A 15,120-nucleotide genomic window follows, 5' to 3' on the forward strand; every position below is an offset into this window, starting at 1 on the left:
AGTTGATAGTTCTTTTTATTATGTTAACTTGCTATTATTGCTTAAAACATTATTTTTCTTGACCACCCATGATTACTTGTATTTATCTCGACTGTGATTGGCTTGCAGGACGATCGGAATTCTATGACAAAAGTCCAACGACAGTAAACAAACATCCTCAGACTGATGATCTGTCAGTCTTTACCTCATTTCACCATTAAAAGTTAAATTTCACTCATCCATATAAAATATTGCCTGTTTTGTTTCCGCTTCGTTGTGGATAATCCATCAATCGCAGCCGTTTGAAAAAAAAAAAAAAAAAATTATTTGGACATTATCCATTAAGGAAGTGACTGTGAAGGAAGAAAGTCACGTTCAGCGTTTCCATTTAAACTTCGGCGACGGCGTGGAGACAGGAGATGGATGCTGCTGCCCAACCAGCAGGAGTCACTTTAATTACAATCCTGATATTAAGATCTGGCTCTCGCACAAACACACACACACACACGCACGCACACGCACACACACACACACACAAAGACACACAAGCTTTAAAATCACAACCCAAGACAACATTAGATCTGGACTAGAGAGTCGATTTCCGTTTTATGTGTTTATCTACATGTGTGTGTGTGAGTGAAGGAGGACAAGGAGGAAGAGGAGGAAGAGGAGGAAGAAGAGGGAGGTTACAACCAACACTTCTCTTTAGCTGAATCTTCACCGCTGGCGAGCCGGCGCCTGCACGCCAACACACACTCCAGCAGTGAGTCAGTGGGCTGTAAAATTAAAACGTCCCTTTTCTTTCAGCAGACCCTGTTGTTTTGCTTATGCGACACTCTTACATAACAGTAATAACGGTTTTCATAATGGCTCCTAACTCAAAAATGCATTACAGGGGCCGGGGAGGGATGGAGGACGTGGGGGTGCAGGTAGACGTGGGGACGCTGGAGACCCCGGTGGAGGTAAATGGACGCCACCGTGGAGAACCGGCTGCTGGAAAATCAGAAAACACACAGGACCTCTAATGGAATCGACAGCTGTATTAAAAATCACCGTGGGGGGGGGAAGGGCGCGTCGGTGAGTGTTTGACGTGGTTAAACAATCTTTGTCCTCACACGTGTTTTGGCCACGGATCAGTTTTAATCTCCTTCACATGTATCACTGTGAAATGTAGAGAAAACTGCTCGACTGATGTTGTGATCTATACTGTGAGCAGGAGCTGATGCTGGCGGTCAGGAAGGGAGTCATGTGATCGCGGCCTGGCGAATCAGAGAAGGATATGTCGTGGCTGAAAGAGACGCCGTCAGCAAGAGGTTGTGAGTGTCCAACTTCTGGAGAGTTTCCAAACTTCTCCATTTCAGCGGCTCTAAAGCCCGGAGAAAACAGCTCCACTGATCCATGTTGTGATCTATACTGTGAGCAGTCGCTGATGCTGGCTGTCAGGGAGGGAGTCATGTGATTGCGGCCTGACCAATCAGTGAAGGCTACATGGTGGACGAAAAAGACGCAATCAGTAAGAGGTTGTGAGTGTCTACAGGAATCAGAATCAGAATCAGAGCTTTTCCAAACTTCTCCATTTCAGCGGCTGTGAAACTAAACTTATCTGTAGCGGAGTTGATGCAACGACCACGCAGCCTTGTGCATGGCGCCCGAGCGAGCGAGTGAGAGAGAGAGCCCGGGACTGTAGCTCCTGCAGGAGGGAGACGCGGCGAAAGGGGGGGAGGAGCCAGTCTGACCTCAGGTGTAAATTCTGTGCGTTACGGCCGTGCAGCTGACAGCAGCTCTATTGAAGTAAACCAGCTGCAACAAATAAAAGGTTCCTCGAGGTCACGCAGACCTCTACTCCCACAATCCTCTGCTGCACACACAGGGAGGAGGAGCCCCCCCCACTTCTATGACGAGGGGGTCACGTGACAGACAGGTGCAGGCGACGGAGAGTAAGTGAATCTGTGGCGTCTCACCTCACTATGTCCATGGCTTGATAGATGATTTCTGATTGGTCGACTGCGATGACCTTCTTGGCCCCGGCTCTGGCGGCGAACATGGACAGGATGCCGGTGCCGCAGCCCACGTCTAGCACCACCTGCAGGACGGGAGGGGGAGGGACAGTTAGGTGAAGGTGTCTGGGATTGGACAGGGATGTGCTGACGGAGAGAGGATGGAACCAATTACGTAAAATAAAACATAAAACACACAATCTGATGTAGGAAGAATTAGGAGAAAGAGTGAATTGATATATTCATGTATGATGACACAAAGAAGGAGCCTTCTGAGGGACAATAATTCAGCATTTTCAGAGAGTGAAAATCAGTTTATTTGGATTAATTACAGAATAACTTAAAAGAAAGTTTTTCACTGTCTACCCTGATTGCACTCTTCAAGCTGATTTCATCTCTGACTAGTAAGATGGGGACAACAGTATACAGTAAAAGTATATTGCCTCCTAACTGTGTGGTTGTTAAGCAGCTTGTGCTAAAAAGTCAAAGGAAATTGGCGTTTGACTGAAAAGGCCAAGCTGTTCAGATTCAGGTTGATTCGCAGCTTTTATATTTTCTAATGTATATTATATGCAACACTTGCTCTGTAGAAAAGGAAACATATACCCACAGGATACTGTGCATGGTTTTACAACTTCAAACACATTCACACCTTCAGATATAAAAGGCACATGAACTCTATCTTTATTACTTAAAAATTGTTGTGTTAACATTCGGCTGCGTTCACGCACTGTTTGGAAAGTTGACATTTGATCATCATAACATCATAAACATGAATGTTGGGAAAGTTTCTTTTGAAGGATTGAACTTCTACGTCTCGCTTGCTTTGGTTTCCACGAGGTGAAGACGTCCACGTTAACGCTTCCTGTCTCTGCTGTGCCGAGCTTCAACAAATCAAATCTCTCCAGGAAACTTTCCAACTCCTGCCACTAAAGTTTTCCCCACCTCTGTTTCACGCTCCCACAGGTCACAGTCCATTTGTTCATATTCGCTCCCGACTGCTGTTAAACGGCCGCTGCACAGCTGCAGCGACTGTACACACCCGACGCTTTCTCTCTGCGTCTCTATTTAAAGGAAGCTTTAACTCCCCTGTAAACCCCCCCGCTGCCTTTATGGGTTCACAGAGGCTTTACCAACACACTGCTGACAGAACACACAACACTCAGCTCCTCCCTCCTTTCTCTCCATCCTCTCATTCTGCACCGAAAACACCAACATCCCGGTTTGTTCTCCATCCTCTCCGCGTCCTGTAGGTGACACTTCCCCTTCCCGCCCTGACAGGGATAACGTACGTTCCCATCATGCACCTTGCCTCCCTCCTCTACAGCCTCATCCCGGCACTAACCAGCAGCCGCCCACATAATGGATGGCCGTGATACAGGCCACTGCTTCCTGCAACTAACGCCAGTGGATAAGAGGAGGGTGGAGGATGGGTGGATGGGTGGGTGGGAGGGGGGTGAGTTGGACGCTGGAGGGGGGGGGGGCGGTTATGGGTTTGCTGGTGTATTGCATGTGTCTGTTATCAGTTCTCTGCAGCTGACGTTGGAGGTGCTAATAAAGTCGCACAGTGTTTTAAATCAGACACCATCGCCGGCCTTATTAATGTCTTTCCTGCAAAATGCACACGGTCGACACACACACAGACACACACACACACACACAGACACACACACACAGGTCTGTTTGCCTTTGTGCAGCCAGCTCACCTTGTCTCTGAACACATCAGGGTTGCGGTACATGAAGTCTCGGTAACTCTCCGTTCGCACTTTGTCCTGTGGAGAGAAAAATTTGAAAAAAAAAAAAATAAGAACAAATCCACACACTGGTGGAATAAAGGCAAAGGGCCATAAATCAGAGCTTTTGAAGACCGTTTGCTTTTTTTACAAGTTGTACATGTGTTTATGTTCAGATATAACCCTGAAGCATGCTATGTGATGCTTTCATATGCAAAGGCTCAGATAAGTGCAGATCAGAACTGATGTTGTGAGGTTCTGGGGACATTTAAGAGAAAATTCAATCTGATAAATGCAACTGGAAGAGACTTCTCTCCCAGAGCAGGTCAGGTCAGCGCTGGCTAATTAACCTGCCAATCAAAATCCAGCCCACAAAGCCCCGGCTCCGCCCCTCTCTGGTGGAGACGCTACACAGTCGGGTTGAAATGACAGGAACACGAGTGTGAGATTCAGAGGGATCGAGGAAACGATTCAATATGTAGTTTCAAACAAATCCGGGCTCAACACATCATTGGGTTTAGGTTCTAATAGTGAGTGTGATGATGTCAGAATGCAGAGTGGGATCATGGGAGTAGTGGTCTTCACCTCCACTGCAGATGACAATGAACCTGATGTGACTCGGGCACAAATCATAATCACGGATGAGGAGTTTGTTCACGTTACGCAGCAAACGGAAATAAATATTCACGAGGAGAGCGAGATACAAACGGTAGAAGGAAAAATAACCTGATTGGCAAACTGTCCTCGGATGTTAGAGACGTACAAAGCCGGGGATGAAGCAGATTTTTTACGTGGGTAAAAAGGCAACAAAAATAAAACATTACAAATTGGGGATTTTGGGGATTTAAACGATGTTTGAGACATTTTGGATAATGTACGTACAGTGGAAACCGCACATAGTGATCAGCTGTATATATGGATCGAAAAGCTTGGGACAGAATTTGTTCCTTTACAAATATCAGGGTTTCCTCCAGTGCTTTATAGGCCCGGCGGGCCGCCAGGCTCCCCCCCCCCCCCCCCCCCGCCAGGCTAAGCGTCGCTTGTTTATTTATTTAAAAAAAACAAAAAAAATGTTATGCACCAGAAACATGATACCAAAGACGGTGTAGCAGATCCCCCGAAAGATTGATGAGACTTAACTGATGTTCGGGTCGTTTATTGAACCGTCCTTGTCACCGTACACCTTGACAAAACTTTAAACAACTTAGAAACACCGTAAGAAATTGTGCCTCTTCCGAGGGTCGCTGAATAACATAGCTTCTTCCGTCAACACTTTACTTCCTCATTGAGCCCCGAGAGAGAGAGAGAGAGAGACAGAGAGAGAGAGAGAGAGACAGAGAGAGAGAGAGAGAGAGAGAGAGAGAGAGAGAGAGAGAGAGAGAGAGAGAGAGAGAGAGAGAGAGAGAGAGAGAGAGAGAGAGAGAGAGAGAGAGAGAGAGAGAGAGAGAGAGAGAGAGAGAGAGAGAGGTTGGATGCAGAAGTTGCGCAATTAATTTCTAGTAATCAATCACCTTTGTCCCGGGCCAAAAATAATCACTTTAAGCAATTTCCACTGTACGAGTCAACAAAAACTTATTATTTAATGAAGAATTGTTTCATATTGAATCTTTAAGGACAAGGTGAGTTTTTTAAATCCTTAAATCGACCACGTGTGCATTTAAAAGCAGGAGTGGAGAACGTTTTCTTATCCGCTTGAATCCTTAAAAGTAAAATCCTTAAAACTCACTCCGCCCTCATTCATACTCTCTCTCTCTCTCTTTCTCTCTCCCTCTCTCTCTCTCTCTCTCTGCGTCATAGCGGATGCACTTGACGCCACATTGTGTAGAAGTTGACAAGCTTCTCCTGCAGAGTCCTCACGTCACGTGTCCCTGACCCGTCCTGAGGTCCCGCTGCAGACTGACGCACACACGACACGCAAAACTTAACAGCGCTTAGCACCAATCAGGACGGCCGGGGGGGAATATAACTAAGCACTGCGGTAAGTAGACACCTAACACACACAGACACACACACACAGATCTAACACCCGGAGCTTGCTGACACTTTCAGATTTCAGGTCTGAAGCATTGTACAAACTCGTTTTCCACATCTGGAACGTTCCTGTGCAGTGGTCTCACATGGGGGGGGGGGGGGGGGGCGCAGCACTTATTGCTGATGTATCACTTTTGAGAATAAATGTCCCGTGCTCAGAATCAATGTTTGCATAGATGATGATCATTTCCCATTTCGGTGCTACATGGGAACATGGAACCTTTCAGCCAAGACGTACGCTGATGAGCCCGATTTCTATTCCTGCAAATCCTGCAGCGCGACTCTCACACGACAGGAAAAAGACCTGCAGGCGTGTGTGTGTGTGTGTGTGTGTGTGTCTGTGTGTGTGTGTGTGTGTTTGCAGAACTCAGACCTTCAGCATCTCCTCGTGGATGCCATAATGGCCGTAGGAGCCGAAGTAGGCCTCGTCCTCGTCCTCCCGCAGCTCGGCCACGGTGCCCTGGTTCCCGGCCCGGCCCGGTGCAGCGTTCAGAACCAGCCCCTGAGCCAGAACCCTGAAAGAACCCAGAGTACATATCAGAACCAGCTTCTGAGCCAGAACCCTGAAGGAACCCAGTGTACATCAGAACCAGCCCCTGAGCCAGAACCCTGAAAGAACCCACAGTGTGCATCAGAACCAGCCCCTGGGCCAGAACCCTGAAGGAACCCTGTGCACATCAGAACCAACCCCTGAGCCAGAAGCCTGAAGGAACCCAGAACATCAGAACCAGCACCTGAGCCAGAACCCTGAAAGAACCCAGTGCACATCAGAACCAGCCCCTGAGCCAGAACCCTAAAAGAACCCAGAGTGCATATCAGAACCAGCCCCTGAGCCAGAACCCTGAAAGTACCCAGAGTGCACATCAGAACCAGACCCTGAGCCAGAACCCTGAAAGTACCCAGTGTACATCAGAACCAGCCCCTGAGCCAGAACCCTGAGAGAACCCGGTGTACATCAGAACCAGCCCCTGAGACAGAAACCTGAAGGAACCCAGGACATCAGAACCAGCCCCTGGGCCAGAACCCTGAAAGAACCCAGTGCACATCAGAACCAGCTCCTGAGCCAGAACCCTGAAAGAACCCAGTGCACATCAGAACCAGCTCCTGAGCCAGAACCCTGAAAGAACCCAGTGCACATCAGAACCAGCTCCTGGGCCAGAACCCTGAAAGAACCCAGTGCACATCAGAACCAGCCCCTGAGCCAGAACCCTGAAAGAACCCAGTGCACATCAGAACCAGCCCCTGAGCCAGAACCCTGAAAGAACCCAGAGTGCATATCAGAACCAGCCCCTGAGCCAGAACCCTGAAAGTACCCAGAGTGCACATCAGAACCAGACCCTGAGCCAGAACCCTGAAAGTACCCAGAGTGTACATCAGAACCAGCTCCTGAGCCAGAACCCTGAAAGAACCCAGTGTACATCAGAACCAGCCCCTGAGACAGAAACCTGAAGGAACCCAGGACATCAGAACCAGCCCCTGGGCCAGAACCCTGAAAGAACCCAGTGCACATCAGAACCAGCTCCTGAGCCAGAACCCTGAAAGAACCCAGTGCACATCAGAACCAGCTCCTGAGCCAGAACCCTGAAAGAACCCAGTGCACATCAGAACCAGCTCCTGGGCCAGAACCCTGAAAGAACCCAGTGCACATCAGAACCAGCCCCTGAGCCAGAACCCTGAAAGAACCCAGTGCACATCAGAACCAGCCCCTGAGCCAGAACCCTGAAAGAACCCAGTACACATCAGAACCAGCCCCTGAGCCAGAACCCTGAAAGAACCCAGTGCACATCAGAACCAGCCCCTGAGCCAGAACCCTGAAAGAACCCAGTGCACATCAGAACCAGCACCTGAGCCAGAACCCTGAAAGTACCCAGTGTACATCAGAACCAGACCCTGAGCCAGAACCCTGAAGAACCCAGTGTACATCAGAACCAGCCCCTGAGCCAGAACCCTGAAAGAACCCAGTGCACATCAGAACCAGCCCCTGAGCCAGAACCCTGAAAGAACCCAGAGTGCATATCAGAACCAGCCCCTGAGCCAGAACCCTGAAAGTACCCAGAGTGCACATCAGAACCAGACCCTGAGCCAGAACCCTGAAAGTACCCAGAGTGTACATCAGAACCAGCTCCTGAGCCAGAACCCTGAAAGAACCCAGTGTACATCAGAACCAGCCCCTGAGACAGAAACCTGAAGGAACCCAGGACATCAGAACCAGCCCCTGGGCCAGAACCCTGAAAGAACCCAGTGCACATCAGAACCAGCTCCTGAGCCAGAACCCTGAAAGAACCCAGTGCACATCAGAACCAGCTCCTGAGCCAGAACCCTGAAAGAACCCAGTGCACATCAGAACCAGCTCCTGGGCCAGAACCCTGAAAGAACCCAGTGCACATCAGAACCAGCCCCTGAGCCAGAACCCTGAAAGAACCCAGTGAACATCAGAACCAACCCCTGAGCCAGAACCCTGAAAGAACCCAGTGCACATCAGAACCAGCCCCTGAGCCAGAACCCTGAAAGAACCCAGTACACATCAGAACCAGCCCCTGAGCCAGAACCCTGAAAGAACCCAGTGCACATCAGAACCAGCCCCTGAGCCAGAACCCTGAAAGAACCCAGTGCACATCAGAACCAGCACCTGAGCCAGAACCCTGAAAGTACCCAGTGTACATCAGAACCAGCCCCTGAGCCAGAACCCTGAAGAACCCGGCTCCTTGGATCAGAACGCGAACACGGAGCAGAGAGATCACACACAACCTTCATGCAGGACGTAGCAGGAGATGGAGGAGATGGGAGGCATTCATCTTTCTAACTGCCTTCCAAACCCTCCCTCCCCCCCCACACAACCTCACTCTTTCTGTAATTTTCCCTTATTGCCCCCCCCCTCCCTCCCTCCCTCCCTCCCCTCTTCACTTTCACCTCTATGCTGCAGTGGAATTTTCCCCTACCCTTCTTTCTTTTCTTTTTTTTATCTTTCCCCTTCCTCCAAACTTCTTCCACAAGGTATTCAAGCTGGTTGCTCCTGCAGTACTGGGTTCACTGTGGCCCCCTGCTGGCGCTCGCAGGGCGGTGCACACAGGGGAAGCAACACGCTGGAGATGAACTAAAAGCAAAAAACCTGCTCTCACACAGTGACAAGAAGGTTAGAAGAGAACCTGCAGACACGTTACTGACTTGAGTTTGTGCAGGTCGTCCATGGCGCGGGACAACGCCTCCTCCGACTGACGGGCTCGCTCCTCGGCAGCCCGGGCCCGATGCAGCAATGCATCATGGGATGGCGCCCCGGACGACGGGCATGCAGACACACCCGACCCCTGAAGGTCACAGAGCTCCTCAGGATCTGGGAGGAAGACAGACAGGGATGTAAGAATGACATTTTTAGGAGGCAACTGCAAAGTGGACAAGCTTTCCACTTTGCAGTTTACTGTATTACTGTATATGCATATAAAGTCTGAATCGAAATACTCAGTATGAAAACATGTAGTTGTTGTTTTTTGTGTCTGTGAAGTAACAACAGGGTCAAAGTTCCGATGTCTTGAGGAGACTGACATGAATTAATGAAAGTGTATTTGGCAAAACACACACTTGATTTCCTCAAGTATAGTTTCACCAGGATACAGAGGTCGTTTTATTTTGAAAAGGCCGTTTGAAGAGGCCGCTTGAAGAGGTCACTGTACCTGTCTGTAGCAGGGGGTCGTCCTGGAGGACAGGCCGCAGGAAGTCCTCACTCTCCCAGGGCAAGGGGCCGTCCGACAGGCCCGTCAAACAGGAGGCATCACATTTCTAGAAACACAGATTTTGTTTTTTACTTAACTATCTTTATGCTGTTATTATTTTCTGATCTAACACAATGTGAAGGGAGTGAGATTAAACTCTTTGACCGTGTCGTTGAATCACATCAGAGACCAGAGAGATGAAGCTTCTTACTTTTGACCGGATGAAGTTGATCATCTTGATGTAACCGTAGTCGTCTAAACCTGATGAGCACAAAAAAGGGTTTGAGTGGTTTTAACACAAAAGTGTCGTCTGATTTCCCGAGTGAGTCTCAGATCAGAGTGTGTACTTACTGTGTTTTCTGATCACGTCCACCAGGTTGACGTGATGCTCGGCTGTGCAGTGCTGCAAGGTGACAGGGACCGAGCTCAGAGACCTGAAGGACAGAGACAAAGGAAGGTGTCGGTAAAACAACTGCCTCTAAAGCATTAATAAAATCAAAACCTTGAAGTTTGAGAGGAAAGATTCCAGATGTTTTTATCAAACCGGTTATACGAGCACATAAGATGAATAACAAAGAAGTTAATTTATAAAAGTAGTTGAGTGACACCATCAGATAAATATGCAGTAAAAAATCAGAATACTCTGTATGAAAACATAGTAATAACAAATGAATATGTAATGATATATCAAATTATAACAAACTCTTCTTGAGTCCACAATTTTATATCTGATTTATGTCACTGTGGCATTTTTGAAGAACGGAAACAAGGTCTGAATTGTTTTTTTCCCCTCGAGATTAAACTGAAATATTCCCTGGAAAGATTTTGAGTTTTTAGATCGAAATTAAAAGTCAAAAAGAAAACATGTAGTTGTTGTTTTTTTTGTCTGTGAAGTAACAACAGGGTCAAAGATCCGATGTCGGTTGGCGACTGACGTGAATTAATGAAAGTGTATTTAGTAGAAAATACAAAACAAGCTTGAAAGAAGTTTCACCTCAGGAAAGAGAATCACTGCAGCAGGTCTTAAATTACATATTCTGATGATTTATGAAGCCCCCCCGCCCCTCTTTGCCTGCTGTTAAGCACGGGGGTGGAGATGTTATTCTTTGGGCAGCGGCTCAGGAAACACTGAACGGACTGAGGATGGATCAGACTCGACTAAATATCAGCAAAGTTCTGGATAATCATCAGTCAAAAAAGTGAGAAACTTCAACCTGAGGGCAGGTGGGTGTGTAAACCTGTTGTTTCTGATCTGAGGGAAAAATGGTTCAAAGGTCATCAGTCAAGATGTTTGAAAGCTGTGACGTCGGAACTATTAGAGCAATAATTAGCAGATTTACCTCCTCAAAGCAAAAATCTATTAGTTAGTTATCAGAGAAGATAATTCAGTAAGAAAACGTTTCTCTTCACTTCCGCCTTTAACACTTGTCCACATCGTTTCTATAACTATCTTTCTTTTCTGCTTTTATGCATTTTTATTTCCTTTTTGTTAATTGATATTTAACAAGTTCTTATGTTTCCATAGAATCTGTTTTCTTCTTATTTGATTTACATTTGAACATTTTTTATTTTCAGCCGTATTGTATGTGAAGCACTTTCCGCTGCATGTCTTGTATGAAAGGTGCTTTACCGTTAGAAGTTTATAATCATTATTATTTAATGTTAGGGATTGGGATTTGAAATTGGGATTTGCACTTCAGGGACACCATAGAAGATAAGTCGTAAGTTGATTTGGTTTTGGAGTTCGTTTACTCTTCTTATATCTGTTATGTGTCCATGAGAATCTTGAGAGGGGCCCATAAATAAAAATGCATTATTATTATTATTATTATTATTATTACGTATAGCCTGGTTGCTTCTTCTTTCAAAAATCCGCTAAATACACAGTATAAAAACGTGTATACAGCTGTAGTGAGTTGTGTTATCTGCAGTGTCTCCTCCAGATGTGCAGCATCCCCCCCCACCTGTCACAGAACAGACAGCTGACCGCCGCCTCCTCTTCCTCCTCTTCCTCTTCCAGCCACTGTCCTTCATCCTCCTCCTCCTCTTCCTCACAGTCAGAGAGCTCCGGCATCTCTTCTTCTCCTGTGGGAATAAAAAACCTCCTGACGTCACGAAGCTGGAAACTCTCTCACCTCAGATTCTGCTGCAGCAGCAGTTTCCTCTGATGAGTGACGTCAGAGGCAAAAAGCTGCGAACGAGAAACAGGTTTATGTTTAATATTTACAATAACTCACGTGCGTCTGTGGATTCCGCCATGTTGCCTCCGTGGGTTCAGTGCACTTCCTGGTGACGTTGGGTGACGTAGAGGTGTGACACGTTGAGTGGGAGTGGCTTCGTCAAACAAGCACTTCTTCATACACACCACGAGATGTCGCCAGATTATTTCTTTTGATGTATTTAATTAAATTTTGTATTATTGATTTTGTTTGAGCTTTATTGAAAAAAACACAGGTTATTGAAATTATGGGTTATAATTTAAAAAAGAGGAAAACAAATTTAAATGAATCTATTTAATAATATGAAAATAAATGAAGGTAAACAAAAACTAAATGATAAAAGTCAAAATACAACAATTCAAAAAATAGATGAACATAAATTGATCTTTAATTTGAGTGGTCAATTATTTGTGTTTTCACATATTAATTATTTATTAAAGGTTTCACATTTGGGAAGATATTTTAAATAGTAAAGCTTTCCTCGGTTAATTTGGCCAAGGTGGTTCACGCCACAGATCTGGTTGTGTAAATGTGTATCTTTAAGCTACTGAAGAATATTTCTGGTCAGCCGAGATGTGGATATTTGTTGTAGAAGTTGATGATGAAGGAAAGGAACGCGGACCCAGTACTTACAAGTATAATAATGTTTATTACACAGAAGTTTCACAGGTCAGGACGAGCTCTAGAAATAATAGTGATGGCCAAATAGTGATGTCTGACTTCCAGGGGTCGGACACACAGTATAGAGTTTGGTTCTGCCCATGACTTCAGGTAAATACCGTCCCCCATCAGATTTCTGACTTAAAGAAGGACGTGTTTTTGTGTCCGAAGTATGAAGACACATTGGTCAAGAACATTCCTTCTACACCCATCCATTAGCTAGTCATTGCCAAAGTTGGTCAAGAACATTCCTTCTACACCCATCCATTAGCTGGTCATTGCCAAAGTCAAGGATTTAAAAAAAAAAAAAGGGAGAGAACTTCTAAAGTAAACACCTGGAGGACTCTCTGAGAATGTCTGAGCGTCCAGAAGGCAGGTATCATAAACGTAAGCCTGTCATAATGTTTTGAACACATACCAAAAGGATCTACTCTAACGAATATACGACACTACACACAAGTATTATTGTTCAGATCTATGGTCCAGATGGAGAAAGTTTAACTGAGTAGTTAAAAACTCAGAGACACCATGTTACCGCGGGTCCACCTGATTGCAGACAGGTGAGCACAACCATAGGGCAGGAAGCAGCAGATGCAGCAGGTAACCAGGCAACCAGGTGATAAGGTGACCAGGTGACCAAGTAACCAGGTGACCACACCTTTCTACCAGGAGCAGAGGGAGAGATTCACCATGACACCAAAAACATCATTCATCCAGATGTTGCTCCATGTTTATGGGAAATGTATGCTACACAAGAAGCTTCATAGAGCTACATATGGAGCAAACTGTAGTAAAAAAAATGTTAAGATAATTAATATCCAGAGTAACTACGAGAAAGGAGGACAGGATGCTGGCAAAACTGCTGGCAATCATGGACCATCCCTCTCACCCCCTACACAAAACCCTGGACAAGCTAAGGAGCAGCTTCAGCCACAGACTCATTCAACCCCGCTGCTCTAAGGAACGATACAGGAAAACGTTCCTCCCAACTACAATAAGACTGTTCAACTCCTCTACCTCTGTCAGAGCCACCATCACAGAACTGCACTAAACCTGTCTCCTTGCACTGTGTACCTGTACAACACTCCGCTCCATATACACTTACTTCACATCATATGTGATATGTGTTCATATAAACCATATTGATATTATATATCATTTTATACAATTATATTGTCTTTTGCACACTCTGTCTACATATTCTTACACTCATAGTATATTATATTACCTATTGTATAGTCAAATACTTATATTCATACCTCTACTATATATCATATATTATATCATACTCTCTGTATATTCTTTGTAAACATAAGTCTATATACACATATTTATACATGTGTACATGTTATAATTACTATTATTATATCACTATTACTATTATTATTATATATACTGTTGCTGCCATTATTACTATATACTGCTTTTATATTGGTATAATTACTATCATATATAAATGTATATTATGTTATATTATATACTATATATATACTGTACTATTCTTATATACTGTCTAACAATAACATTACCATCATATCATCAGTACTATTAACATCATCTTGCCACTGCACTTTATCTGCCTATTTTATTTTATTTTATCTTGTGCTTCTGTTTTTTATTCTTTCTACCTCAATATTTTTTATTTTATTCTACTGTATTGTATTTTATTGTATTCAAATATACCGGCTGCTATGACAACTTAATTTCCCTTCGGGGATGAATAAAGTAATCTATCTATCTATCTATCTATCTATACTTTGACAGAGAACAATCATCTGTTTTAAATTAATTTAATCTCAGACATGACGTGATTTTCCTTTTACTTAGAAAAAGACTCCTTTATTTCCAGAAATATATTTTTTTTCCATTTTGCAGCAACTCAAGTACGCTGAATTAATGTTTTTATTATTTTGCTCAGTTTCTTCAGAACCTTATAAGAGAAAGAATCCATGCACGTGTTTAGCCACATTTAGCCACAAGGGAGCGCTGCTAGAACAAACCAATTATTTGAATATTATTTCTCAAGCACAACGGCAACGTGAAGTGCTTTGAATGGAGTAATGAGAAACTGCAAAACACAGTAATGGGACAATTAAATTAAAGTAGAGGAATACACTTATTCTTCCCTGCATGAGTCTACCTCAGTCTGCCCTCCCCTTCTCTACTCTTCTCATCTCATTATTATATATTATGCTATACTAGGCCCATGCACGGACTTTACCACCACATATTCTTATATATTTATATATGTATACATTTTTGTTGTTTTATATATATATATATATATATATATATATATGTTATTGTACTTTCCACTCCAGCAGCACAAGAACACTTCCCTACTGGACACTGACACAATCACATCATTGCATTCCATTCCTGTATCTGTAAATATGTTCTCCGTATGTGATTTTTGTATGTATGTCAGTGTGGTGTTTAAGTGTTAACTGCATAAGCTACTGGATGTTCTAAATTTCCCCCAGGATTAATAAAGTATCCATCTATCTATCTATGTCTTTATTTATATTTGAGGTTTGCTGAGTTTGCCCTCATTTAAAACAATGTTAAGTAGGAAATCAGTCTCAAATAATCACATTTAACAGAAATAAAAGGCAAAATAAAATACATGTAATATAAACAGAAGATTTAAGACTTTTAAATAAAGGGTTAAAGAAAAGCTTTCTAAATTCCAAGGATGATTTTGTTTTAAAAAAGACAAACAAGAAAAACAACAAAGATTGAGGAATCCTACATTCACATAAATTGTTGTTAATTGCTTCAAAAATAAAACACA

At 44.4% G+C, this 15,120-nt stretch overlaps 1 protein-coding gene across 1 annotated transcript in view; it reads right to left on the minus strand.

The window, feature by feature from the left end:
* Window positions 1-11,736, minus strand: part of prmt3 (protein arginine methyltransferase 3) — a 52,070-nt gene extending 40,334 nt beyond the window's left edge. Inside the window, exons 1-9 of the mRNA XM_061068343.1 lie at window positions 11,685-11,736; window positions 11,412-11,532; window positions 9,799-9,881; window positions 9,659-9,708; window positions 9,409-9,514; window positions 8,906-9,071; window positions 6,114-6,255; window positions 3,683-3,748; window positions 1,941-2,062 (exon numbers count right to left, since the gene is read on the minus strand). Coding sequence (XP_060924326.1) covers window positions 1,941-2,062; window positions 3,683-3,748; window positions 6,114-6,255; window positions 8,906-9,071; window positions 9,409-9,514; window positions 9,659-9,708; window positions 9,799-9,881; window positions 11,412-11,532; window positions 11,685-11,706 — 878 coding nt within the window. The 5' untranslated portion in view covers window positions 11,707-11,736. The remainder of the gene's footprint in view (window positions 1-1,940; window positions 2,063-3,682; window positions 3,749-6,113; window positions 6,256-8,905; window positions 9,072-9,408; window positions 9,515-9,658; window positions 9,709-9,798; window positions 9,882-11,411; window positions 11,533-11,684) is intronic.
* Between the last annotated feature and the right edge of the window lie 3,384 nt (window positions 11,737-15,120).

Source organism: Limanda limanda, chromosome 3, assembly GCF_963576545.1.
Source record: "Limanda limanda chromosome 3, fLimLim1.1, whole genome shotgun sequence".
Lineage (NCBI taxonomy): Eukaryota > Metazoa > Chordata > Actinopteri > Pleuronectiformes > Pleuronectidae > Limanda > Limanda limanda.